At 52.4% G+C, this 27,049-nt stretch overlaps 1 protein-coding gene across 1 annotated transcript in view; it reads left to right on the plus strand.

The window, feature by feature from the left end:
* The window catches only part of Arhgap8 (Rho GTPase activating protein 8), a 62,124-nt gene that overhangs the window by 3,211 nt on the left and 31,864 nt on the right, over positions 1–27,049 (plus strand). Inside the window, 2 exon segments of the mRNA XM_074084673.1 lie at positions 10,901–11,662; positions 18,094–18,239. Of these exon segments, the coding sequence (XP_073940774.1) occupies positions 18,161–18,239 (79 nt within the window). The 5' untranslated portion in view covers positions 10,901–11,662; positions 18,094–18,160.

Consider the following 27,049-nt stretch of genomic DNA (forward strand, 5'->3'; position numbering starts at 1 on the left):
CTTCAGCTTGTCTGTGAGGTTTTGAGGACTCAAAACTTAGTTTCACTCCAGTTTGGGAAGTAAAAGCCGATCCGTTTGCCAGCGTTGGGGTTTCAGGTTTGTGAGTTCCTGTTCAATGCACGTCCCTTCCCCCAACCGACACCAGAGTGGGGGCAGGGTAAAGAGGATCAATTTGATCCCCGTGGTCAGCCGCTGCTCTCAGAAACCCAGAATTTGGTCTTAGTGATAGAAGCCAGGAGCTTGTGGGAGGCCAAGGAGGGCTTCTTGGAGGAGATGGCCTCTGAGCTGGAAGATGGATGGAAGTAGGCGGGGAAGGGCTTGGTCTTTAAATGGCTGGGATGATTGTCATGGGACATAGGGGACATCATACTGGGCTGAAGTATGATGTATAGGGTCTGGGAACTTAATCAGGTCCCCAGGCAGCTGCTAGTGATGGCCACCTGGCCATAGGCAGGCAGTAGATGGCGGGTTTAGAGGAGACTTCAGTTAAAGAAAGGACAGCAAAGAGCTCAGTCACCCTGGAGGTGCCTGCCTTCAGTCCATTCCCTGATTTTACCCTCTGTGATGGGGAAACCGAGGCACGGGCAGCATGAGGATGAGGAAGATAGGAGGAGTGGGAGAGCTGGATTTTGAACAGGCCACTTTCCTTCTGGGGGGTGGCCTCCTTGCCCCACTGGCATTCTTCCCCAAGTGGTCCTGGTCTTTTTGGTGGTCATCACCCTTCATGCATGCTAACTGCCTCATTTCTTGCTCACACCAGCCTCCCGAGACAGGGACTCTCACTGTCCCACTTTTATAGATGGGGAAACTGAGGCGGGGAAGGTTAGGCTCCATGGCCAGCTAGTGGAACACCAAGCTTTGAGGTTATGCCTCAATGCCTGGTGGGAAAGCTGGCCACCTCCTGTGTAAGTTGGAGACTTGGAAGCCTGCCAGTGACTTCCTTCAATTTCCTGTGACATTGGAGTGGGGACAGCAAAACCATGTCCATTTCTTTACAGATAAACTGTTTCTGTTCCCCTCCATCCTTTGATTAAACTTGATGCACAAGGAAGATGTACCATATATCTTCAGAGGCTCCTGGTCCCCTGGGCCTGCTTTTGAGGGGAGCTCCCTGGGCCATGCCTGTGGAGGAGACAGCCTTGGCGATGCTTGGAGTCTCCCTGGAACTTCTGGCAGCCAGTTTCTGGGTCCCTGGAAGGCAAGACCTGGCTGGGTGACTCCCTAAGTCACTTCTCTGGATCCCCATTTTCTCATCTCTTTCTTGGGCATCATGAGCCAGCAGCTTGCCCTGTGACTAAGAGGAATAACATGGGTGTGCAACAGAGCTGTCTGGTTGACAGCCGGGGCAGGCACCTGTCTTCCCGACTGTGGGCTGTGTGACCTTGAGTGAGTTGCTAGCCACTGTGTTTGGTGTTCTCGTCTGCAAAGTAGGGACGAGACCTCTAACAGGTCAGCAGCTTGTGGGAGTTTTTTGTTGGTGTTTACTGGCATTGGTTCCGCCTCCTAATTTTGAGAGAAGTGACAGGAACCCAGTGAAGAGTGACTTGTGTGCAGCAGTTCCTTACACACTTAAGGCTAAGGCGGCTCTTTCGAGCCAGACGTGAACTTTCAGTTGGAAGGGACCAGAGCTCTGACTCTCAGAACGAACAGGTTGGGCAGGTCAGGATTCCAGAAACTACTGGAGCTGCCTTCGCCCTTCCCCCACCTGGTCATAAAAGCATACCAAGCAAGGACACACCGGAGGATGAGGGTCGGGGGTTGTGAGGTTTGTTATCTGCTGGACGGTGGAGGCCTGGGGCCTGCGCCTGGTGCTCAGTGGTCCCTTAGATCTTGTAGCTGTGCCTCCCACCCGGTCTAATCGGAGCCCGCTCTGTTATGACACTCTGCATTTTATGGAGAGGGTTTATCTGTGCATGTTTTTGTAATCTATGGAGAATTCCAGATACTGGGTGGGAAGTGGGGTGTATCCGGAAGCCCCCTGCAGCCAGGCCTGGCCTTTGCTCACTTCCCCCTTCCCCCCATCCTGTCGCTCACTCCCCTTCCACATCCCCTCAGAGCTGGTCCAGCTGTCTAAATATTGGCCCAGGTTATCTAAATATTGCAGTATGATTTCCTGTTAAAAACTATTTCCACAGCTTCATGCAGACTAACTGACCAACAGAGATTTGCGGTGTACTTGCAGTGTACCGGGTGACACTTTGGTTGGATGAATGGCTAAATCCAGCTGAGTCCTGTTTTTAATGTGGCTGCAATACCATCGCCACACTTACAACAATTACCACCAATTCCAAGGTCCCTGCACTGGGTGGGTTAATTTTCTCTTAAAGCCCTTCTAAGCCATGACCTCTGCTCCTTAGGAGACCCGGGTGACTGGAGGCCTTCAGTTGCCTGGTCCCTATGTCCCATTCTTTGTCCTCGTGGAGGGTAGGGCAGGGCTTATGCCCATTTCACAGAAAGGGAAGTGTGGTCTTAGAGGCTGCATTGGTAGGGGTGACCCAGGCCCCCAGCCTCACCTCTGACTCTGAGTTGCCAGCACAGGGGCTGGGGGCCTCCACCTGAGAGGGGAGGGGTCCCTGAAGTAGGAGCCTGAGGTGGCCTAAACTCTCCCTGGGAACCTGTGGCACTTTCTCTTGACTACATTGGTAGAATGTCTTTGCCTGGTCCAGGTGTTGCTAGATCTTTAGGTGCCTGAGGGTCCAGTGCGGGCTTAAGGGGGCCCTAAGATTCCCACTTCCATTCTGAGGAGGCCAGTGAGGAAGTAGATTCAATTTCTAATTGAATTACTAATTGGACTTTAGCCAGTGATAATAACAGAAGCCAATATGGATCGTTTACCTGTGCAGGGCTGCAGAGTCCAGGTAGAGGGGACAGCCTGTGCAAAGGCCCAGAGGCAGGAACAGCATGGCGTGTTTGAGGAGCAGCTCGGTGCCTCAGTGACAGGAGCCACAGGAACAGGGTGGAGGAGGCATAACTTGGTTTCTGGAGGGCAGCAGGGTCAGGCCAGAGTCTTGGAGGGGTTTGAATTTTATTCCAAGAGCTACAGGAAGCCCTTTACATGAAGAGGGATGTTATGTTACAGGAGGCATTGGGATGATTGAGTCTGGAGTTTGGGGGAGGTCTAGGTCTGAGATCCGGATTTGGAGGTGGGGAGCCTGGGTTTTAATATCTCCAAGAGATATAGAGGGCCGGGGCCCTGCCAACTGCGTTTGCTTTGGGCAGAGCAGGGGTGCTCCTAGAGTGTGGGTTGGGACCAGAGCAATAGTGGCCTTGAACCCCAGGTTCTGTCCCGTGCCCTCCACCTGCCCTTATTCAGCACACTCTTCCTAGATCCCTTTTTGTTTCCCTGATGCTGGTCTGGCTGAGTGCTAGGATCAGATGTGAGCTAGACACCGTCCCGTGTCAGTGCACAGATACGTGGCATAGACTGATAGGGCCTTGTTGGAGCTGAGGCTGCCGGAGCCTAGAGGAAGCCCCCTTCCCAGTCTAGGGTGGGCGGGCCACCTGAAGCATCAGGACACTTTCGTCTGTAGTTAACAGAAAACTACAATTGAATTGGTCCCAAAGCCAAGGGGGCGGGGTGTATTGGCCCATGTAGTGAAAGAACTGGAGCTCGGGTATGGCTTGATCAGGGCTTGGATTTTCCCCATCTTCTTTGTGGACCACTGGGTCTTCAGGAGGACAGAGAGTTGTCTGGAGCCATCCAGGCCTCATCTTCAGATCCAGTTGTGTGGAGAAAGTCTTCCTGTGGCTGAGAATGAAGATGTTTCCCTGAAATCCGGAAGGCTTCTCCTTGCTTTGGGGGCCTGCAGGAACCATGCCTGGGGATTTGCCATGCACTGCTTGGTTCAGGTTTGACCCAAACCTTTGAAGAGTGATAGGCTCACTCCTGACCAATTAGCAGGCCCTGGGAGGTGGGCGACTTGGCCCCTTGCAGTGGGGAGAGTGTGCCAGTGAGGGGTGCAGAGCTGCCTGAATGCCTGGATGCCCTTGGGCAGGGCTACAGGATGCTGGGGATGGAGCAGTACTGTGTGCACCCAGAGGCACGGGCAGCAGCCCCAAGTCTTGACTGGTCTCCATGAGAGCCAGTTGAGAGGGTAGGCAGCTCCGCTGCTCTCTGAAGACCCCCTTGCTCTGTTACCATGCTGGGAGCTCCTGGGGTTTGTGGACGACCTTTGGCAGGGACGAGACATAGACCCCCATCACCTTGTGTGGACTTCATCACTACCCTTTTGGTGTCTCAACTGAGTATTGGGCTCAGATTCTGGTGGCTTCTGGTCCCTCCACCTGGACGAGTGGTACACCCATGCCTCTCGCCAGCACCAGGGACTTTCGGGGGTTTGTATGGAGGAGTGGGCAGTGTCTATCACGAGGTAGTGGTATGGTGAGACAAAAGGATGGAAATTTCTTAGTGTGGGGTGTGCCAGGGACCCTGAAATCCTGCCCCAGTCCTGAGCAAATGCTGCTGCCCTCACCTGGACTCTGCACCCCAGGAATCAGCTCCCAGCATCCAGAGGCAGGTGTGGCCGTGTGCAAGCCCCCCTCCTCTTTGCAGCTTGCAAGGCTAGACCCGGGGCCTTGGACCCCTCCCCACCTTCCCCCAGGTTCTCTCTATTGATGCCCAGTTCTGACAGAGCCTGGGAGGTGCCCAAATCGCCCGGAAGTCACTCAAATTAAATTCAGTGCTAATTTGCTCGAGGTAAGTAGGTGTTAATTTGTAGCTCCAGTATTAAGATAATTGCCGGGAGGGTCTATTTGTGTAATGTGCAAATACATTTTTATAGCAACAAATGATTTTGCTATGAATTATAAATAGAACAGTTGGTGATTTGAAATCTGTCTTGCATAACATACCCCGTACAGGCTCGTCTGTTCTGGTCTGCTGCCCTGATGAAGGCTGCAACCGGTACAGCAGGTGCCAGTGGCTCCTCTGTGTCCCACCGGCTGGCAGAAGCCCCGGTGGGTCGGGGGTGGGGGTGGAGGTTGACCTGGATGTGGCTGTAAAAGGGAGCAGGTGGAGGTGGGTGTGGATGCAGACAGGGAGAGGCAGGCTGGGGCCACAGGACTCCCAGGGAAAGTCCGTTTGCTTCCAGCATTTGCGGGGGGCCTGCATGTGCCAGGCTCTGGCCTCGTCGTGAGGGGTTGGTTCGTTTGCTCGTGTCCTGCCATGAGCTCAGTCCCTGTGAAACTCTAAGCCACTGAGGGAGGCCCAGGGAAGCATTAGCCAGAGGGGTGGTGAGATTCATAACCGCTGCTTCTTGGCTGAGCGCCATGAGAGGTGGGCACAGGGAGCCAGGAGCGTGTCTCAGGCCTGGTGGCCCGAGTTTTGTCAAGGTGATGCAGGTGGCCCGAGTTAGCTTTAGAAGGGGGCTTTCCCAGGGGAAGCAGCAGCACTAGAAGGGCCTTCAGTGATTGCATGAGACGCCCCGCCCCCCCCCACCCGTGTCATGGAAGGTCATGAGCTTTACTCAAAATCAGCTGATTCAGCTTAATCTCATCTACAAATACCTTCTAGGCAGAGACTAGTGTTTGACCAAACACCCAGTCTCCTTGTCCCAGCCTGCTGACATGTGAAGGGGACTCTCGCAGGACAACAGAGAGGCCCACCCTGGTGTAGGGGACTCTGCCAGTTTGTGCTGCCTGGGGCTCCTGGGCCTAGAGGCCAGCATACATGTGGTTCCTGTGACGACAATACTGGGCTCCTGGGGAACTCCTAGGCCCCTCAATAGTGACACAGCCAGACTTCATTCTCCAGCGTGGCCCCACTGTCCCTTCTGTGGGGTGGGTTCCCACTGCCTACACATATCAGGGGCCAGGTAAATCTGGCAGAGCCCCACCTGACTCTGCAGCTGCGCTTCCCCAGCACACCTTGTCCCAGCAATGACATTGAGTGTCCTGGTTAAGTGTGGTGCACTCACACTAAGTGTGCAGACTCCAAAACAAAGAATCCAGCCTGTGCTTCTGGAGATGGCTTGTGGAGGGAAACAGTTAAAGCAAAGGCCATGGGCTCTGCACAGCTCCTAGGGCCTGTGGCTGGTGAGGCCTCACGGGGTCCTCACCATGCTGCTTGGGATATGTGCCTAGCAGGGAGGACTGTCCATGGCCGAGGAGAAAAGGATGAGCAAACACTGTGACCAGTGCCCCTTGCAAGGTTTTGAAGCAAGAATGTTCTAGACACATTCCTCTCCCCCTGAGATGGTGCCCCTGCATTTTTGGGGAAGGGACTGTTCCCCTGATGTTTGTTTTCAAGCTGTGTTTCTGGCTTTAGCGGTTTGTCACTGATGTTTGTCCTTGGTAGAGATTAGGTTTCCAGGCTACCCCACAAAAGGGCACTGGAGGGGCTCTAGAAGTTCCTGAAGAGAGGTGGGGTTGGAACAAAATGGGGTGGAGCTGGAGGCTACAGTGAAGTCCAGAGGGGATGGGGGTGGGGATGGGCAGGACCCCATGGAGCTCGCCCCTCCCCCACCATTGGACTTTGGGGAACCCATCCTGCCTGTGAGAGTGACAGTGAGTTCCCATGGGTCCTGGTGCCCCCACAAGGGCAGGAGCAGCCCTTGTCACCTCTGCCCAGGCAGCCAGGCCAGGGCTTGTTGGGTGACTGAGGACAAATGACAGATGTGGGGCCAGGTTCTCAGCTTGCCCAGCTTCCTGACCAGTGCTCCTTCAACCTTGGGCCACAGTGGGTTCTTTTCTCACTCTTACAGCAGTTAGAGCAGGGCGTGGGTACAGAGTTCCCATCTAGATATCACCCCCACGCCCCTGTCAGGTGCCCAGTGAGCTGCTCCCAATGCTGGGTTTGGAGGAGGTGCTGGACTCCTGACTTGGAGACGGTGGGCTTGCTGCCAAGTCCCGAGGGGCTGCTAGGACATTAGTGGCAGGAGAGCCCGGAGTGTGTGTGTGGGGGGCAAGTGGGACATGTTGAATCTCCCAGCCTGGCGCTCTGTATCCTGCACCTTTGCCAGGGAGGTGAACCCAATCCTAGTTTGCACTTGGGCCAGGACAGTGGCTCTGCCTCCCCTGCTCAAAGGCTGTGGCCTCCAGGGTTGGGTGGCAGGTCCCCTGTCATCCTCTGCTATACACACACACACACACATGTTTGTATGTGTGTGTGTGTACAAATATATTGATAGTTTTGGGTTGTTTTGGTTTTGGCGGTAAAAGGGCTGGCAGAGTGACTCAAGGGGTAGGTTTTCTGCTTTGCAGGAGGCTGAGTTCAAACCCCAGTACTGCAAAAAGAAAAGAAATAATAGATTACATTTCTCATATATTGTTGGTTTTATCAGTGTTTTGTTAAGGATGTTTATGTCTGTGTTTATGAGAGATAGTGGGGTGCAGGCTGTTGTCTTTGGCATTAGGGTGGCGCTGGCTATATAAAATAGGTTTGGAAGTATTTCCTTGTCTTCTACTTCCTGGAAGAATTACGTGTCCATTTTATCTCGGTGGGTGAATGTCTTGGCATCTTAAGAGCATTTATAAAATTTCCTCACACCTTTCAATGTCTGTGGTGTCTGTAGCGGTGTCTCCTGCCTCAGGCTGTAGCTTATCGTGTCGACTGTCCATCCAAAGGTGGAGACATTGACTCTGTAAACTCTGCTATGTTCTCGTCAGTGAAGCACCCACTCTTTTATATAGGAACAGTGCCTTTCCTGCAAGACCCTAAAAGCTTGATTTTTACTAATCACACTGTGCCATGCTTTTCAGGACTGATGGTTTATGATGCCGGGATGGTGTGGGATTGATAAAGCTGTGTTAGGATGCCTTCTTGTACCTTGATGATGCTGGCTGAGGGCCAGGTGCATGCTAGGCAACTCACTGCTTTACATCACTGAATCCTCAGTCTCCGGGAGGAAAGTGCTGGGATTGTCCCCACTTTTTAAATGAGGAAAAGAGGTTGAGATAGCTGCTAACGGTTACCCAGCTGCAGGGCCCATGCTTACCCTGCACCAGGGACTTACATCTATGTCATTCTAACTGTAAATCCTGGTTTCTTTTCACACCAGGCTGTTTCTCACAAGTGCAGGTTTAAGGTTAAGGGTAGGCACTGTTGATAGAGATAGATGTCAGTCTTGGTGACTGAATGTCTTACCAATCAGATCTGAGCCAAGACGGGGCCAGCTTCCAGGCGGTAGGGAGTGGCTCGTCACTGGAGGTGTGCTTTCTGGGAAAGGCAAGTACAGCGTAAGGAATATTTGCTCCTCCAGTACAAAAGTGACTTTACGATACAGTGTGTTAAGGTAGGAGAGCCTGTGTGACATTGAACTATTTTCCTTCATAATTTAGGAGGGAGGGGCATTTATTTTTTAAATAGGAGTTCCAAGAGGTATAAGCTGGAGGAAGCGAGAGCCCTGAGCGTTTCTGTCATTGGCACTGATGTCTGTGTGCCCTCTGAGCTGACCTGAGTTAACAGGTCAGCAGGGAGGGCAAGGGTCCAGCCACCAGATTGGCCTCTGGTGGACGAGGCTACTTCTCTCTTTGGTAGCATGGGCCACCTGTCATAGCCTAACCATCTAAAGGTCAGAGCCCCCACAGATGTTGCTCTTGGTGGAAACTATTTAGTGCCTGATTTCTCTTTTCACCAAAAATCGTATTTCAAAACAACAGTTCATCTATACTGCATACCTACTTCAGAACTCAGAAAACCTAGCTTCTTTGTCAATGCAAGGACTCGCCACTCCCCCAGTTTGGACCCCATTGTTAATTCACTCTGTTTCAACCTGAACCATCCTCATGCAGAAACCAGTATTCTGGCTGTTCTTGGAGCGAGTCCTCTGTCCCCAGGTCACCTCCAGATTCCAAGTCCCACCTGCCAAGATTGAGTCTGAAACTTCAAGGAGCGTCCCACCACCTGAAGATGTCAGAGGCTTCTGTCGTCCTCATTAACACAAAGACATCTTTGCTCTAATTAAAATTTTTCCTGACCCTCTGATCCTGTGGGGTCCATAGACCACGTTCCCTGCCTACGGTGCCATTGCTGTATGTGACAGACACGGGAATGATCTTTCTGCAGCATCTTCCTATCTTGCTTTTGTTTTTTGGTGGTGGTACTGGGAATTGAACTCAGAGCCTCATGCTTACTAGGCAGGCACTACCACGTAAGCCACTCCACCAGCCCTTTATATATTAGTTATTTTTGAGATAGGGTCTTTTTTTTTTTTTTTTTTTGTGGTAGTGGGGTTTGAACTCAGGACCTCATACTTGCTAGGCAGATGCTCTACCACTTGAGCCACTCCGCCAGCCCTAATTGAGATAGGGTCTTGTTTTGTGCTTAGGCTGGCCTGGACTGTGATCCTCTTATTTGTGCTTCCCTGCATAGCTGGGATGACAGGAACATGTCACCACACCCAGTCACTGGCTGAGATGAGGTCTTGCTAAGCACAGTACACCCAGTGGACACCTTCCGGTGATCTTGACCACTCCTGGAGGTGGGCACTCCTTTTGTTCCCATTTTGCAGGAGGGAAGCAAAGCTCATGGATAAACCAGCTTGTTCCAGGCAACACTGTCCACCTCTGACTCATCAGGTCCTCTCTGGGCTGCTATCAGCCTCCAGTTGTCTTGGCTAAAAAAGGTCTCAGGCTCCTGATGGTATTGGAAACTCTAAGACCTACTATCATCTCCTCAGCCCCATTTGCGCCTCTCCTCCAGGACCTGCTGTAGCTTCCTATCTCTTGTTCCCCAGGTCCACACTCATCTGCCACCAAAGCCATCTGCTGCTCACCAGGACTTGTCTGCCACCCCCCCCCACATCCCCGGCTGGCTGCAGAGCTACTTTTCCCCTGGGCTGGGAAGCAGGGCTGTGCTGGACCCTGGCTGGTGACCCCTGTCCAGTGCTCAAACATCCATCTTGGTTTCTAAAATTCTCTCCCATCCATTGTTAAACAAAAACTTGGAGCTCTTCTGCCTGGAGGAAGTCCCGGCCCACTGACGCGGTTCATTTAACAGAAAGCCACCCGCCGCATTTCCTCCACAGAAATCCAAAGCCTTAGGTCCCCGAGGAGGGCTGCTCTTGCTTGCCAGGTCTGGGCCAGCAGTCACAGTGCAGTGTCCCTTTCTTTCTGGAAGGTCTTTGGTAAGAATCAGGTGGCCAGGCTCAATTTCTTGTGCCTGAGCCTGATGATGGCAAGGCAGGGAAACAATGAACTCTGCTCCATTTTAGCCTCCAGTGGTTTTCACTTTTTGAGGTTTTTTTGGGGGGCGGGGTGGGGGGCTGTACTGGAGTTTGAATTCAGGACCTTACACTTGCTAGGTAGGCACTCTACCACTTGAGCCACAACCCCCAGGCCTTTTTTGCTTTAGCTGTTTTTCCAATAGGGTATTGAATTTTTGCTTGGGGTCAGCCTTAAACCTCGGTCCTTCCAATTCTGCCTCCCAAGTAGCTGGGATTACAGGGATGGACCACCATGCCCAGCATTAGCCTCCAGTTTTACTACCCTTCGAGTCCTTTCTCCTCCTGTTTTGTTTGTTTGTTTTTCTTTCTTTTTTGGTGGTACTGGGGTTTAAACCCAGGATACTCCACCACTGGAGCCACGACTCCTGCTCTGACTTCCTCTCTCTTCTTTTAAGCCCATGTTCAAAGATAATTTTCAGGGCTGAGGATGTAGCTCAGTGGTAGGAGCGCTTGTCTAGCATGCGTGAAGCCCTGAGTTTGATCCCCAGCACTGCCAAACAAAGAAAAACTATTCAGAGAAAGGTAAAATCATGACTTTCATACAGATATAAAAGCAAATGTGGTGAGGATTTTATTTTACTCATAATGAGCAAACCAAGGAGTCGTGATCAGCTGAGAAGTCAGTCTAGCTCATGCTGAGAGCACTGACGCTTCACCTGGGCCTCAAGGTAGCAAAAAGCGGGAGAAAGCTTGGCGTCTGCCTTCATTTTGCATCTGTCTCCTTTCCTTTTGGTCAGGTTCCTGCTCGGCTCTGCATTGGGCATGTTGTCATCACGGGTGTCTCTAAAAACTGGGGAGATATGGCTGAGTGGCCCCAAACTCACCTGACCTAACTCCTCCGCTCCAAGGCTGAAGGCACTGAGAGGAGAGTAGCTGATCATTTCCCTGTCAGCTTTTACAACATCTGTCCCAGCCCTGGAAAGCTGCCTGAAAGTCTCCAGTCATGGGCCTGAGCCTGAAATCACCTTGGATTCCGGGAACAGCGAGCCTCGCAGACAGCTGACCCCCAGTGGGACTGCCTCCCCAAGCCGTGATCTGCTCAGGGGAACCGGACTGTCCCCTCGGACAATGACAGCTCACCTCACAGACCCAGGGCTGAGGTGATGGTCACCAGTCCACAGTTTGGCCATGACTGCTACTTACACATACCTCTCATGGGCCCCACCCCTCCTCTAGCTGAACAGAAAGCGCAGGCCAGTGCGGGAAGATGTGCTGAGCGCTCATCCCTGTCTTCCTACATGGCTGTGCTGGCCAAGTTCCTTTCCCACCTTTCGTCATTACTTGATTTTGGGGGCAAGTGGCCAGACTTCACTTGTTGGGATTCCCCAAAGTCGGGCACCCTGTAACCTAGGACTCTGATGGCAGAATGAATATGTAAGGAGGGACAGACTGCAGCCCAGCTGTGTTTCCATGACTTAGAACTGGAGCTACAAAGTGACTCCCTGAGATTCAGCACCTGATGAAGCAGGGGCCACCTGAAGCTCAGATTCTACTTCCAGGTGACCGATGGCTGCCGCATTCCCTCTCTGTCTGAGTTCCCTCTTAGGTGCATGGCTCCTCTTCCAGGAAGGTCTTCCTTGACCTCCCACTCTCCCAGGATGTCTTTGACCATGGCATTGGCCACATGGTGGGTGCATGGCTCCCTGAAACTGCTTTCTCCCAGGCCCCAGGTGGGCAGAGCCTGTCAGGTGCTGTGGGTCATCTGTGGTCTCTTCCAGAAAGCAATATTGACTTGTGGCTGTGCAGCTATGACCTGTGCAAGGGGCTGCTTTAGATTCCGCTCTACCTGGCTGGGGCGAGTCCATGGCAACCTGGAGCTGAGTGGAGTCCACCTAAGCCTCTTCAGGTGCCTTCCTGTCCTGTGAGTGGGCACAGCCTCACCAGTGGTGAGGGCAGAGACCACAGGAGGCCTGCGTGGATCTGAGACTGCAAGTGCAAAGCCCTGAGTTCAAGTCCTAGTCCCACCAAGAAAAAAATAATAATAAATAAAGGACCCAGTTTAAAATACCTAACGTTAGAGATGTTGAGTAGGAAAGGCAGCTAATAAGACAACAGGCATAGAATGAGCTCATTTCTGTGAACAAAAACTTATCCACCAGGGTCTTCACAGAGGTCTTCAGATGGAGGGCTGGAAGGCAGGAGGTGTCCTTCTTAAGTTAGTTTTCTTTACGGTCTAATTTTTTTACCATTAATTTTATTATATAATGTGATAGATTCAAAACATAGCAATACATCAACCATGCATATTGCTAATAATATATACATTATTTGTCATCATATATCACCTAATATATATATATATATATATATATATATATATATATATAATTTTGTGTGTGTGTGTGGTGCTGGGGCTTGAACTCAGGACTTACACCTTGAGCCGCTCCACCAGCCCTTTTTCATAAAGGTTTTTTTCAAGATAGGGTCTCACAAACTATTTGCCCGGGCTGCCTTTGAACCATGGTCCTCCTGATCTCTGCCTCCTGAGTAGCTGGGATTACAGGCGTGAGCCATGGCACCCAGCTGTCATCTACTATTATATCATAGCTAGATTATTGAGAATACAGTTTTCTGTCCTATCTGCGTGTTGCTGTGGCTTGAGAGCCCCTGGGTGTCTCTTGTGCCCCCTGCAGGCCGGTGGGGCTGCTGGTCCATGGGATGGCCTTTTAAATTGTCCTGAGTATGAGTTGGGAAAGCCATGACCTAGGAGGCCAGATAGGATATTCCCACATTGTTATCTGGGTCCTTGTCTATGCAGCCCCCAAAGAGCCAGGGCTTGTGCTGAACTGCCCAACAGCCAGGGGGAGCCAGGGTGTGTACCACTGGGCCCCTTGCCCTGACCAGCGGTGTTACCTGGGCCTCAGCCTTGTCATCTTTCAAATGGGGATTGCAGCAGGTGGGGGTTTTGTCTGGAAAAGGACTTTGCAGAGGGAAGTGCTCAGCGTGTGCAATCAGCCCAGTGTCTTCAAGAGTTTTCTGTGCTTCCCGAGAAGCCAACCGCGGCTCGAGAGGAATGGACGCAGGCAGTGGCAGGGACCCTTATCAGTTTCCCTCCATCCTTTGGGGCAGTGGGGCACAGGGCCTCAGTCCAGATGGCATCACTGAAGGTTAATAGGACACAGGGTTGTGTTCAGAGGTGTGGACAGGATGATAAAAGCAGGAGCTGAGGAACCCCAGGGATCACCTGCCACGCCTGCACCTGCTGGGGAGTCTGCAGAGCTGGAACCATGTGGAAGGCGGCTGTGTGCCAGGACCGGAGGTGTCCCTGGGGAGGATCCCAGCTTCCACCTTGCTGTGCTCCATGCAGGACGGAGCTTCCAAAGCTGGGGAAGGCAGCATGTTTTCTCTGTCTTGGCATGATGGGCACCTCCGTTCCTTACCTGTCCCCCAGTCTGCCTCCCCGTTGCAGCAAGGGACAGTCAGTCCCGCCTAGAGGGTGCTGGGCTCCCCTGTGGCCTGGGCCTTGGGTTCAGTAGTTGGGCTGTGGGATGCTCTGGGTTGGCATGGGTGCTGAGTGGACAGAGTCAATTACACAGTGAGCATGTAACACGACTCTGACTATAAAATATGAGTTACCTGTGACGGGGACTGGAGGGAACGGGGAAACATCGAGTCAGCTCAGCTGTGGCAGTCATTTTCCCCGTTAAAATACAACTCCCTTCGTGTCGTGTCATCTCACCAGTTAGAAATAAGCTGTGGGTCAGAGGGTGGTCTGGGGACTTAGCAGCAGCAAATGGAGCAAACCATCCGTTAAAGGATTGCGTTATCTGCAGGGAACAGAGGCTTAGAACTGGGGACCGCACATCCCCAGGCTGAATTAGCACAGGGTGGTGGGGGTGGGGGGCTGCCTTTCCTATGCCATCCTTAGAGGGGGCCTGAGACCCAGGGCTGTGCTCAGGGCAAGTGGTGGCAGTGGGTATGTGCTCTATCTCAGATGACTGCCAGATTTCCCCAAAAAAAGTTTTTCAGAAATGAATTTCATTTGCTTGTGCCAAAATAATTTTTGGAATGCATTGGTCAATGTTTTCTTAAAGTAGAGAATATTGAGGCAGATTTCACCAAGTTTTTTAACATGCTCTAATTTTTCAAAGAAAAAGATGGCACTCACTTTGTTAGATAGGGCAGGTCATCTGTAAGCCAGAGTGGCTTGAGCAGAAGAGGGAATGTCTGGGGTCTTCACACGGGTACTCCTGGATCCAGTGTGCAGTGTTTCGGGGACTTGGTTTTTCTTCCTCTCTCAGACCTGTCTTCTGCCCCTGGCTTCCTTTTGCTCATTCCACGTAGTGGACTTTGGGAGTACAAGGCCCATATCCTCCTAGGTTTAGATCTGCAGAAGACAATTTTTAAAACATCTCTGCTTTTGGAGAGGTCTTGGAATCACTGTGATTGGGCCAGCTTGGGTCATGTGATCACTCCTGAGCTCCTCTCTGTGGCTCCAGGCATTTGTTGCTCTGATTGGCTGGACTCAGGTCACAGTCCCATCATTGCACGGGCTGCGTGTGTACATGCATGCGTGTGTGTGTGTGTGTGTGTGTGTGTGAAGGTGGCTGTGTCACTGGCACGTGCCAGAGAACACTGGGGGCTAAGATGGCAGCTGTTCACACCAGCTTCTGGCCATGAACTCCCTTTCCATGGAACTGCAGGCCTGGACTGCAGGCAGAGCTCGTGCCGTGGGTGTCATGTGGTCACCCCTGTCCAATGTGCCTTTGGTGAAGTCCCAGACTTCTGTCCATTTCCACGTTTTGGATTTGGGGGAACGTCAGCACTCTTCTCCATTCTGATTATTCTACATCCAGGCCCCTCTCAGCCTGAACCACCCCCCCAGGGGGCCACAAACTTGTCAGTGTCACGGTACTGAGAGTGAGTGAGGCCTGGGTGGGTCACTCCCTCCAGCAACTGGATGGGACACCAGTTGCAAACGACAAGCTGCAACAGATATTTTGGGGTTACTTGGCCAGCTGTCTGCTGCCCCCACCTATTCACAGGAGTCACCTTCCTCCTTCCCAGGCAGCCTCCTGAATACCAGATGAATCAGAACCCCTTAAATTTGCTGAATTTCCAGCCAGCGAACACACACAACAGACCCAGAAGCAGAAGGTGACCAGCCTGGGCTCCTTGTGCCCCTCCCTTGCTGACCTCGGTCACCACAGGCTCCCCTTGCCTGGCCTGGAATTTTTTGAATGGAAACCCAGTCTGGAACCTTTAGTGCCTATCTTTTTCTTCGCCGTCTTCCTGAGACCCTCCACACTGGCACAGGTGGCTGTGGGTGGCTACAGTGCCTGGTGCTGCACTTCAGGGCGGGCCCCATTTCTTTGTGCTGCATCTGTTAGTGGGGGGTCAGTTGGGAACACCCAGCTTGGGGCCGTTTTATTAGCGCTGCTTGGAACATGAGTGTGTCTACGCCGAGGCCCACTTGCTACCCGGGTGCAGGTCCAGCACTGGAGTAGCTGAGTCGAGGCTCTGTAGAGTTTGTTTTATAATTTTTAAATTAGATTCTGGTGTTTAATTGGCAGCTTGTTTTCTGTTTTAAGGGGAGAAACGGGAAGGACAAGGAGGTCCCTGGAAAGGCATATCCTGTACTACCTACATCTCGAGGGCTGTGTGTGCAGTGATCCCCGGAGCCCCACTCCCAGGTGCTTCTTCCCAGGGTGTTCAGACTCCCTGTGCTGGGACCCCCAGGCAGCTGTCCCCGCCCATAGGACAGGTCCTGGTTGGAGCCACAGAGCAAGGTGCATGGGCCCTCCCGCCACATCTGTGGGGTCACTGGGTGTGTTTACTGTTTCAAGTAGATGAAACATTCACATGGCTGAAAAACTCCAGCTCTATATCATGAAGTAGGGGGTCTTCTTTCGCCCCCGCCCCAGGCCCTGCCCGGTGGGGACTGTTTTCCTGTGTAGATTCAAACGATCCCTGGTGGCACACAGAGCTTCCTCCTGGGTTACTATGGCCACCCTGAAAGATGCCAGATCCATGTCCCCTTTTTACAGACAGGGAAACTGAGGCTCAGAGTGATGAAGAATGTGCTAGAGGGTACAGGCCCTCACTGAGAGAAACTTGTCTTGCAGGTGTGCAGGAGACACCCCTCCCTGGCTGCAGGTCTGGGCGTCTTGGCAGGTCACCGGGATTTGTGTGTGCATAGGGGCCATGACTGTCACCACTATTGCCGTGAGGGGGACTGGACTGTTTAATTCTCCCCTTTGGGGCTGATTTCTCTTCGGGGTTTGATAGCAAGAGATCTTAGGAGCCTACTGAAGCTGCAGCCCTGAACCTAGTCACCTCCTGTACCCTGTTTCATGTCCACACACCCCGAGTCTCACACCCAAGCACAGAGTGGGCCAGATCTCCTGTCTGCTGCTGGACGTGCCACCCAGGGCTGTGAGTCTCCTCGGGTTTGCTTTGTCACTGCCTCAGGCCGGCAGCAACTGTAACATGTTCCTCACCTGGGCTGTGGGTCACACGATGGCGACAGACTCAGAGGCTGCAGTGGTGGCACTTCCTGCAGGTGGTGGCCAGCGCCTGGCTCACCCTGCTTCGCTCCAGTTGTGCCCACTGCAGCATGCTTTTCTTTCCTTTTAATTGGGGTGAAATTCATGTCATGTGGGATGAACCACTTTAAAGTGCACAGTTCTGTGGCATTTTGTCCACGTAGTATTTGCTCACACAGCCTCTATGTAGTTCCAGAATGTTCTTATCACCTCAGTAGAAAACCCAGTACTCGCTCATCAAGCAGTCTCCTCTTTGCCTCCCCGCACCGGCTCCCACGCATCTGCTCTCCGTCTTTCCCGCTTCCCACGTTCCAAAGCAAAAGGATCGTATGGTGTGTGGCCGGTTGTGTCTGGCTTCTTTCACTGGCTCTGGCACCTGGTTTTCAAGTTCATCCATGCTGTCTCAGGTGCTAGAATTCCACCCTTTTTGTGGCCACATAATGCTCCACTGTGTGTTTATACACCATGTTTTGCCCGTGCGTTCGTCTGTTTAGGGACATGTGAACTGTTCCCCTCTTTGGCTGTTGTGGACAGCATGCCGCTTTGAGCACATGCACAAGCGTGTTTGCTTTGAGTCCCTGTTTTCCATTTTCTTGGGCACATACCTAGGAGGGAGGCAGAATGCAACAGCTGTATTTGGCTCATAGTTTTGCAGGCCGGGAAGCCTGAGCACGTGGCACCGACACCTGCTGTGGCTCCTGGCGACACTGTAACGTGGTGGAGGACATCGCATGGTGAGACAGCCAGTGTGTCAGGGAGCATTGATTTTATAGCAAAGCCTCTCCCTTGATAACCTGTTAATCCACCAATCCAGAGACGTTCTCACCTGGTCACCTCCAAATTCCGTTAGCATATCAAATTAAGTTTTAGCACATGAAATTTGGGGTCACATTCCAGCCAAGGCGCTGGGTCCTATGGTAACTTGTTTGGCTGGGCGAGGACTCCCAAGTCTGTTGAGCACTATTCACACATCCAGAGTCTCCCAGAGCCAGTGATGGGGGTCCACGTGGCTGACCCGGCCCACCGTGGATTTCAAGGTCGGTTGCTCTTAGTGGGGTTGGGTGGCTTGGCTGCAGCCTGCAGCGCACCCTACTCCATCTCTCGGGCCAGGCGCTCCTGCTTACTGCTCTCAGCTCACCTCCCCACCCTCTACTGGACTTTCCAGGGGCCTCCCTGGATCGAGCCCAACTCCTCACTATGGAGGGAACATAGTGGGTGCACAGCAGAGATGGCCACATAGTGACTTTGCACAGAGGAGGGCACATGGAAGGTTTGAAGCAGAGGTACACAGTGGGTCTGCCGCAGAGGCAGGTGTGCAGCAGAGGTGGGCACACAGTGGAGGTGCAGGAGAGGCAGGTGTACAGTAGAGTCTTATAAAAGGACCCAGGAGGGCCCCTCTTTCCCCTCCTTGCTTGCAAATATAACTGACTTCCTCTAATCCTCAGGGCAGCTGCAAAGAGACCGGGAGGTGGCAGCTGCTGGGAGGCAGTGACAAGGCTCTCAGTGGTGCCCATGGCTGGCCAGGACCCTGCGCTGAATAAAAGTCACCCGTTCTATGATGTGGCCAGACATGGCATTCTGCAGGTGGCAGGTAGGTGCCCAGACTGGGCAGTGAGGCCTTTCTCTGGGTCCCGTGGGATTGGGGTGGGCTCTCAAGGCTGTCCTTCCCCAGCTGGGCTGTGCCCCAGGGTGAAAGCCGTTAACAGGAGTCGGTGTCCTGAGAAAGCAGTGATGTCCAGGTCAAAGTGATACCGAGGCTCTGGGAAGCCGTGGGGCGTCATCCCATCACTCTGTGCAGTGCAGAAGCCCTGCTAAGTGGATTGGTTTATTAATTAAGGGCACTGTTAAACATATCTCAGCCAGAGCAACAGACATCTGTAAAACTGAGACGACAGCAACCCCACGTCCACGTCTGCAGGGAACGCACCACTTCACTTTAACGTAAGCCAGGATCAGGCCCTCGGTGTGTGCCTCTCATGTGGACAGTGACCCTAACTCTTGCCTCTAGGTCCCCTGCAGCCCCGTCACCACTGGCTCTCACCTCCAAGGAGCTGGAGCCTTCAGAGGTGATGGACAAAACGTGACATTCATCTGGAGATCCCTGAAACGTGAATAGTAAATATTTTGGTACAGGAGGAGCGTTGAGAGCACAGGGGTTCAGCCGGCACCCAGTCATTTGAAATCCCTAGTGTCCTTTCTAGAGAAAGGGCTGATGGAGGAGAGACTGTGGCAGGAAGGCAGGGAAGGGGAAGAGAGATTCATGAGTGCTACAGTGAAACAAAGGAAAACCGGAGTTGGGGAATGTTACCTGGAGACCAGAAAAGGGTCACCTCGCTGCAGAGGTTAAAACAGCCAATGAAATGACATGTGATTATATATGGGACAAGCTGTACCCCTCCCCCCATTTCTATAACCTTTTTAAACGGTATATAAGAAAAGTCCCCTTCGTTCTCGGTGCTCAGCCTTTGGATTTGAGTCCACTGGGTCACTGCTGGATTGCTTAATAAACTTGCTTCCCAAAAGCTTTGGTGCCCTCTTGGCCTCTGTCTGAGCCCTCCTGCAACAACACTAGGCCAAATATGGGGGACACAGACCTAGCGCGACCCAACCAAAGCAAGGAAGAAAATATTTTTCATGGGGCATAAAAGTATGTTATTTATGCTAATAAAGAATAAGCTTATTTTTTTAAAGGACTGAATAAGTATTTTAAGGTTTTCTGTTTTAGGTCTCTAGCATGGCAGAGATCTGTAGATATAACCTACAGTTTTGTTGTTGCTGCTTTTGTGGGACTGGGGTTTGAACTCAGGGTCTCACACTTGCTAGGCAGGTGCTCTACCACTTGAGCCACTCTGCTGCCCCTATAACCCATATGTGTTTAAAAACCTCTGTAAGGTCCTTAATAGTAACCTTAGAGTCCTGCTAAGTTCTGAGACCTGGGGGTTTGAAAACCTCCTCATAGCCTTGTACGTGACCTACCGTGAGAATGTCCTGTGTGCTGGAAAAGACTGTGTGTTTACATGGTTGGGTGGAGCGTTCTATGACTTTCAGCCAGGTTAAGTTGACTGATAATTCAATTGTTACATCTTTTCCACCCTTCCTTTTTGTGTGCTCTGTCCTTTACCAGCAGAGAAGTGTTCAACGCTCCCAAAATTGGACTTTGGTTTTCTCCATCCTTGTTCCATTTGTGTTTGGTTGTTTATTCGTTTGTGGAGCATTATTTTGTTTTGTTTTTGAGACAGGATCTCTCTACATAGCCCAGGCTGGTCTAGAGCTCACTTTGTAGCTCAGGCAGATCTTCCTGCCTCCGCATCCCAAGTGCTGGGATTGCAGGTGCACTGCCATGCTTTGCTCACTCCATGTGTTTTGATGCTTTGTCACTAGGAGCACATATGCTTGGCATCGTGTGTCTTCTTGATGTGTTGGTCATTTTATTGTTGATAAGTGGCCTTCTTTGTGTCTTCCTTGTCTCCAAGTCTGATTTTTCTGATGTTAACATGACCACCCAGCTATCCCAGCTTTCTTGTCCTTGGAGCTGGCAGGGTACACCTCTCCATCCTTGCTCTTCCAGCCTGTGTGGGTCTCCACGTACAGAGTGCATGTCTTACAAACGGCTAGGCATTGGTCCTTTCTCTTGGGTTGAAAGGTGGTCACATAGCAGGAAGCACCTTCTCAAAGGCCAGTTGGGCACACTGAGGAATTTGCGCTTGGCATGGTGACTCTGGGGCCAATTAGAGGACGAAACTGGACTCGTGACTTAGAATTATTTTGTTCTGTGGGATGGAGAATGCTGATGGCAGCTACTACATGCAGTCAGGGAAGCTGAGAAGAGCTGTCGTGGCTGGGGAATCCAGAGGGAGGGATACTTTTGGGAGACAGCTTTTCAGATGGTAAGCTGGAGACCCAGCTGAGCCCCTGAATGGGGAGGGGTCCCTTGCAGCGTGGGATGAGGGTCTGGGGGATGAGGTTGAAGTTAAGAGAAGTAACTTGGCCTCTTTGGCTTGGCCTCCACCTGCTTTGCTGGTGGATACTCTGGAGGTGGGCTTTGGGCCACCTGGGGGGTATGCCTTCGGCTCCTTCCAGAGACACTAGGAAATTGTCACTTGAACCACGTCTCCACTGCTATAGATTTCCTGAAGGATAGAGTGCAGATGGCGACCTATAGAGTCTAGGTAGTTCTTTTGTTTTGGAACAACGTTTTTATTGTTTGATTTTGAGACAGGAGTTTGCTATGTTGCCTAAACTGGCCTCAAACTCAGAATCATCCTGCCTCAGCCTCCTGAGTGCTGCAATCACAGATGTGCAATACCATGCCTGGCTTGAGCAAAGGTAGGTTTTTGGGGGGTTTGAACTCAGGGTTTTCTGCTCGCATATAAGGTACTCTTAACACTTGAGCCAAACCAGCCCATTTTGCTCTGGTTATTTTGGAGATGGACTCTTATGAACTGTTTGCTTGGACTGGCCTCAAACCTCAATCTTCCTGATCTTAGCCTCAGAAGTAGCTAGGACTACAGGTGTGAGCCACTGGCACCTGGCTTGGAGCAAAGGTTTTGAAGAGAGTTTCTTGAGAAGTTTAATCATCTTAGAAGAGCATCCAATGGCCTGGGGCCATCCTGAAAGATGCACCCTTAGCCAGGAGTCATCAGGAGAAGCCAGGGGAAGTCCTGGAGAGAGGACCAGACCAACCAGGCCAACCCTGCACTTGTGGTAGGTCTTACAATTGGGAGCACTTCAAGGAAACCCTAGGTTTTCAACCCAGGGGAACCGACATGGACTAAAGAAGAGGTTAGAGCAAGGTCCGCCTCTATGAGGTCCAGTGGGAGTGCCCAGGGGGAAGGGGGCTGGGTGTCCCTCACTGAGGGTCATTCTTGCCAGGAACAGGCCACCCCCTCTCTCCTCCCAGGGCCTCACCTTGGCTGCCAGCTTTAGCCACTGGTCCCTGACTCTCACTCTTGCTCCTGAGTTTCTGGTAGGCCTAGGGGACATTTCAGGCCCAGAGCCTCCCTTCCCTCTGGGGCCCCTCAGCCAAGAGATCTCCTACATTCTCCAAGCTTCACCAGGTGTGGCCCTATCAAGTGGCTTCCCACATCCTCCCAGGTGCCACTTCCCTGGAGTCCAGCAGCCTGAACTATAACCAAATCTGGAGGCTTGTCAAAACTAACAGTGACACTCCCCGCCTAAGTGGTTATGTGTTTGGTTGAATGGAAGCTCTGTAGAGTTTTAACTCCAGAGCAGTCTTTGTAAGTAACATTGACTTTGGGTTCTAAGGTGGTCATCGTGGACCAGAGTTTGTTTGGGGTCAGAAGCTCTGACATGGGCCTGGGGCTCAGGTAGTGGACAACAGGACCAGAAGACAGAGGTTCTGACCTGAGAACCAGAGGAGGCAGGGGCAGAATCTCAGAGATGTGGAGGGCAAGTGGCAGGAAGAGGAAAAGAAGGGTATGCGAAACCTGGTCCTGCCAGATGACAGATGTCCACCATCCTCAAGTCCACCTCACGATGCATGGCCCGCAGAGGATGGCAGGCTTTCTTTTAGGATGACAAAAATCCTGCATGTCTTCCGATGCCTTCAACTCCTGCCGAAGCCATTACAGTGACTTTCAAACAAAAGTCAAATGCAAAACAGATCAACGCCCTCATCCCTCCCTCGGCCTGGTGACAAACATGCAGTGGTGACGTCCACAGAGAGTGAGTGACGCTGTGTTGTAAATAGTGCAAGGAGAAACGGGTCATGAATTCATCCCGTGCCTTGTAGAACTCGCATTTTGTGGCTAGCATTTATTTCCTTCTGTCTTCTATCATCTTGAAGTCTATTTTGGATACGCTGGCCCATATTCCCTGAGAACAACGAAGGGACGTTTGTCATATTGACTGATGTCATGACAGATGCAGCACTGATGGCTTCATAAGGGGAGAGTGGTGTGTTCCTGGCTTCCTGGCGACTGCTGGGAGGCTGTGTCGGCAGCAGGGAGGTTGGGGAACTGGGGAGGGCGCTGAGAGCTTCAGTGACGCAAGGGGGAGGAGGGTGCACCCTCAATCAGCAGCTGTGAGTGCAATCCCACCCCAACACTCGCTTGGCCCCTGGGCCTCAGTTTCCCCACTTGGAAGAAGATAGGACACAGTGTCCCTGGAAGCCCCAGTGTCCTACCTGGTGCATGCTGGCAGGTCATGGTTATTGAGTGCTTACTGTGTACGTCACTTTGCCAAGGCTGTACTCAGGTTACTGATTGACCCCTGCCCGTGGCCCTTCATGGTCAGTTTTATTTTCATTTCAGGTGGCCAGAGAGGCTGGCCTTGGGCTGCCTGGCAGGGAGGGGAAAGGCTAAGCCTGTAGCCTTTGTTCTTTCTGCCTTCCCCTCCTTTTAACTGTTTATTCTGGGAATCTTCAACCACCAACTGCTGCAGTTGCTCTAAGGTTCAAGGTTGTCAAAGCTGAAACTTTAGTTTCAAAGGACATTTAGAAGTTCGTCAATATGAAAATAAAATGCCCAGGAAGAGTAAGAAGCCTGTAATGGTAGCTCACTCCCACAGCTCGGCGCCAAGCAAGACCTCTGAAATAGCAGGTGCTCAACTAGTATTTATCAGAGTGAGTGAATGAACCAGTGCTTTGTAGAAGCAGGACCCCCATGGGAAAACAGGACCCGCTCTGATGTGAATCCTGGATTTCCAACTCATTCCTGTCCCGGTGCCTTTGCACGTGCTGTGCTCTGCCCAGGACTGCTCCATACCCTCATTTGCAGGTGGTAGTTGGAAGGTCTCAGTGTGGTCAGTCTACCTCATAAGCAGTTGCTGACTGAGCTGGGTCCATATTCATTAGGTAGGAACCCATCCTTACAGGCACTCCTCCTCACTCCCTGGCCCAGCTGACCAGGTAACCAGGTGCTGGGCACTGAGTGCTCACTGACGTGGGCATCTGCCTTCCTGCCTCATCACTCAACTCACTCAACTCACGGTGCACTCCTTGGGGGCAGGGACCACATCTCATCACCCCCACCCCCAGGCCTGAAGGACGGGTCCCTGGGATCCACCGGGCCTGGGCAGCTGTTCTCCACACCCAGAAGCATTCCAGGCCATGACCTCTGTGTGGGACTCTCAGACCTTCTATAGCCCTGCCTCATGCTGCAGAGCCCACCTCGTGCCCCACAGCCCTCACCCACACAGGCACACGCTGTTCCTCCTCTTCCATCTCCTCCCCGTCCCCATCCCCAGGAGCAGAGGCCTCCCCAACCCTGCCTCCTCCCTGCCCCTCCCTGGCCACTTCCTAGTCCTGGGGGACCTTCTGCCTTCCCCCATCTCCTCACTGCCTTCTGTCTCACAGTCTCCACTCAGTAGGTCCTGCCTTAGCTGTCCTCCAGGCAGTGGTCATAGGCCTTCCAAATGACACTTTGGGCTTGTCCTCACCCTCCTTATCATTCCCCAGTGTCAACAGAATAAGGGGTCCTTCCCACCATCATTTCCCATTCAGCTGCCTGCAGCCTGTGAACCACACAGCTTCTTGCCCTGGCCTCTGAGCACCCCCTGCTGGCCCTCGGCTCACCAGTTGTCCTGGGAGCCAGTGTTGTTGTGTCCACCTGCTTCTCTCTCTCTCTCTCTCTCTCTCTCTCTCTCTCTCTCTCTCTCACTGGAGCTGAGCTCGGATGCACCCCTAACCTGTCCCCGTTCTGTGCCTGGAGGGTGGGGCTCCTGTGCCCCTGCTGTATGACTTGCTACATGATATAGGACCCAGCTGGCCTTTGTCCCCATTTCTGAGTCCCTTGGAATTTCCCGAAAGGTGGGAATGTATTGGAATGTATTTGTATTCACAGGTGTCTAGGTAGTAATGACAGGGAGGTCACTTAGTGTTCAGACTGCCATCAGAAAGACTGGTCGGAGGCTGAAGGACGGGGAGGGGAAGGGCTGGAGATATAGGGTCAGGGGTGTTCAGAGTCATGCCTAGGAATGAGGCCCCATGGAAGTTCTGGATCGAAAGGCGCACCAGCCTGACTGGCGGGACCTTGTCCTGTGGCTGGTCCTTTGTAATAAACCTGTGACTGTTGAGCACACACAGCCCCAGCATATGATGGTTCAGCTTGAGGCTTTTCAAGTCCCCCCTTGGTGCAAAAGTGATGCACGTTCTGTAGAACTCATCCTTGGAGTTCTGACTTTCCATCTCCTCCTGGCTGGCGGAATCTGGTACGAGGCTCTTTCTCCATGCTGGACAGTGGTGATCAAAGCTCCCAGTCAGCCCCTCCATCAAGGGAGAAGCCACAGGCGCGTCACGTGTGCTGTGCTGCCGCGCTGGCGGGGCTCGGTGGGTCAGGTGCATTTAATGCCTTCAACTGGGGATCTGTTCAACTTACCGTGGGTTTATTGGACCGAAACCCATCCCCGCTGAGGGGCGTCCATATCTTTCCTGAGTTCTGTGAGTTCTATGAGGGACCCCCCAAGTCTGTATCCTGGTGGTCAGAAGGGGGCTGGCTTGGGAACCTCTAAACTTACAGTGGTGTCTGAAGTGCAGGCCATCTTCAAGGGAGGGACCCCATACCCGCCACCTGCAAAGTGTGGTCCAATCCCAGGTAAAGATCATTGTCAACAGAGATGTGGCTACCTGGGCTTCTGCTGGTCCTCCAAGATCCCCCCTTCATGCATACCCTAGGGCCCAGTAGGGACCACCTCTTGACTGGCCTCTCCTGAGCTGAGCACACAGTGGCCTTCAGTAAGCACCAACTGACCTTCCTTGGATCAAAGGATTTCATGCGTTCCCTGAGACTTGCACTTGATCTGATCCTGAAGATGGGGTGCCCAGGGGTTTCTGCCCTTTCGTGCTGACTTAGGCACTTAATCTTTGCCTCTCACAGCCACATCGTCGTTTTCCCTTGCTTCCATGGGATGCACAGACTACGTTTTGCTACAGAACCCCATGACGAGATGGTTGGAAAACTAACTCCTGTGCTCTCAGGGCAGCCATGGAAGGCGCTGTGCCCAGAAGTCCCCACTTGGCAGGAGACACATATGAAAGCGCAGGTTTGAGCGCAGCCTCTCAAGTGTTAGCTCTGAAGCTTCCTGAGGAGCCTGCTAGATAAAGGGTGCTAGACTTGCAGCTCTAATTGCTCTAGAATTCTAAACATCGGCGCTGCTTCCGGGCTCCAGGGAGGACTCGGATGTGCTGTAAATAACAAACAGCTCTCCCAGATAGACAGGGACGTTAGAGAGCTTGCACGTGTGCAGGCCTGTGTGTGTGTATGTGTGCATGCTTGTGCATGCGTGTGTAATCATCTGTGGGACTCAGGACCCCATGTCTGAGGAGGCTTGCAGAAAGGAACCTTGTCCAGGTGTCCTGCTCCCATGGCTACAGAACAAAGTGCCACAAACCAGGGGCTTAAAACAGCGAACCTTTGCTCTCCTGGTTCTGAAAAAAAGTGTGAAACAAAGGTGCGGGCAGGGTTGGCTCCTGGAGGCTCCATGGAGAAACTGGCCCAGGCCTCTCCCAGGCTTGTGGCTGTGTCACCATGATCCCCACCTCCAGCAGCTGTCTCACAGCTACTTTCCCTCCTGTGTCAGTGACTCCTTCCCTTGCCTCTTTTTTGTTTTGGGGGTTTTCAGTTTTTTGTTGTTGTTTTGTTTGTTTTAAAGATGCTTTCACTGTATAGCTAAGCCTAGCCTTGAATTCATGGTCCTTCTGCCTCCGCCTCCTGAATGCTAGGATTACAGGTATATGCTACCTCCTGTCTCTCTGCCTCTGTTCCTCTTCCCCTTACCCCACTGCAGTGCTGGGGTTTGAACTTAGGGCTTCACACTTGCTGAGCAAGCACACTTTGCCACTTGAGCCGTGCCCCCAGCCTCTCCTGCCTCCTGTGCATTTGTCTTCTAACTCCAGGATGATTTCATCTTGATCCTGAACTAATTCCTGCAGTGACCCCATTTCCAAATAAGGTTGCATTCTTCGACTCAAGGTGGACATGAGTTGCATGAGGAGGACGAGGGAGCGGAGAGTGCATGCCCAGGGCTGGTAGAGGGGCTGGGCCTTCTTGTCCATCCCTGGACTCCATCCCGGGGTCTCCTAGGAACAAGAGGCCTTTGGAAACCAGGGTCGTGCCCCTTGCTCACTGTAGTCCCCTCAGCACACGGGCTGAACACCTTGGACATAGACTGTTACTGTGCCTGTTCCTGTCCTCAGGGTGGCCAAGTAGTCACCCTTGCACACACCTGTGTGTCCACAATCAAGTGGGAGCTGCAGCCTGGAGGCCACGGCTGGGGCAGCAGATCCGGCAGAGGGGTGCTGAAGGAAAGGTGGAATTTGGAGGCCGGGGACAGTTGGGAAGGACATGTAGGTGGCAGAGTTGCCAGGACAGGACGATGCCTGCCAACAAGTGAAGATGGCCCCTGCAGCAGGGTCCTGGAAGCTGAGTGATGTGGCACCTGGCA

Source organism: Castor canadensis, chromosome 8 (genome assembly GCF_047511655.1).
Source record: "Castor canadensis chromosome 8, mCasCan1.hap1v2, whole genome shotgun sequence".
NCBI classification, from domain to species: Eukaryota; Metazoa; Chordata; class Mammalia; order Rodentia; family Castoridae; genus Castor; species Castor canadensis.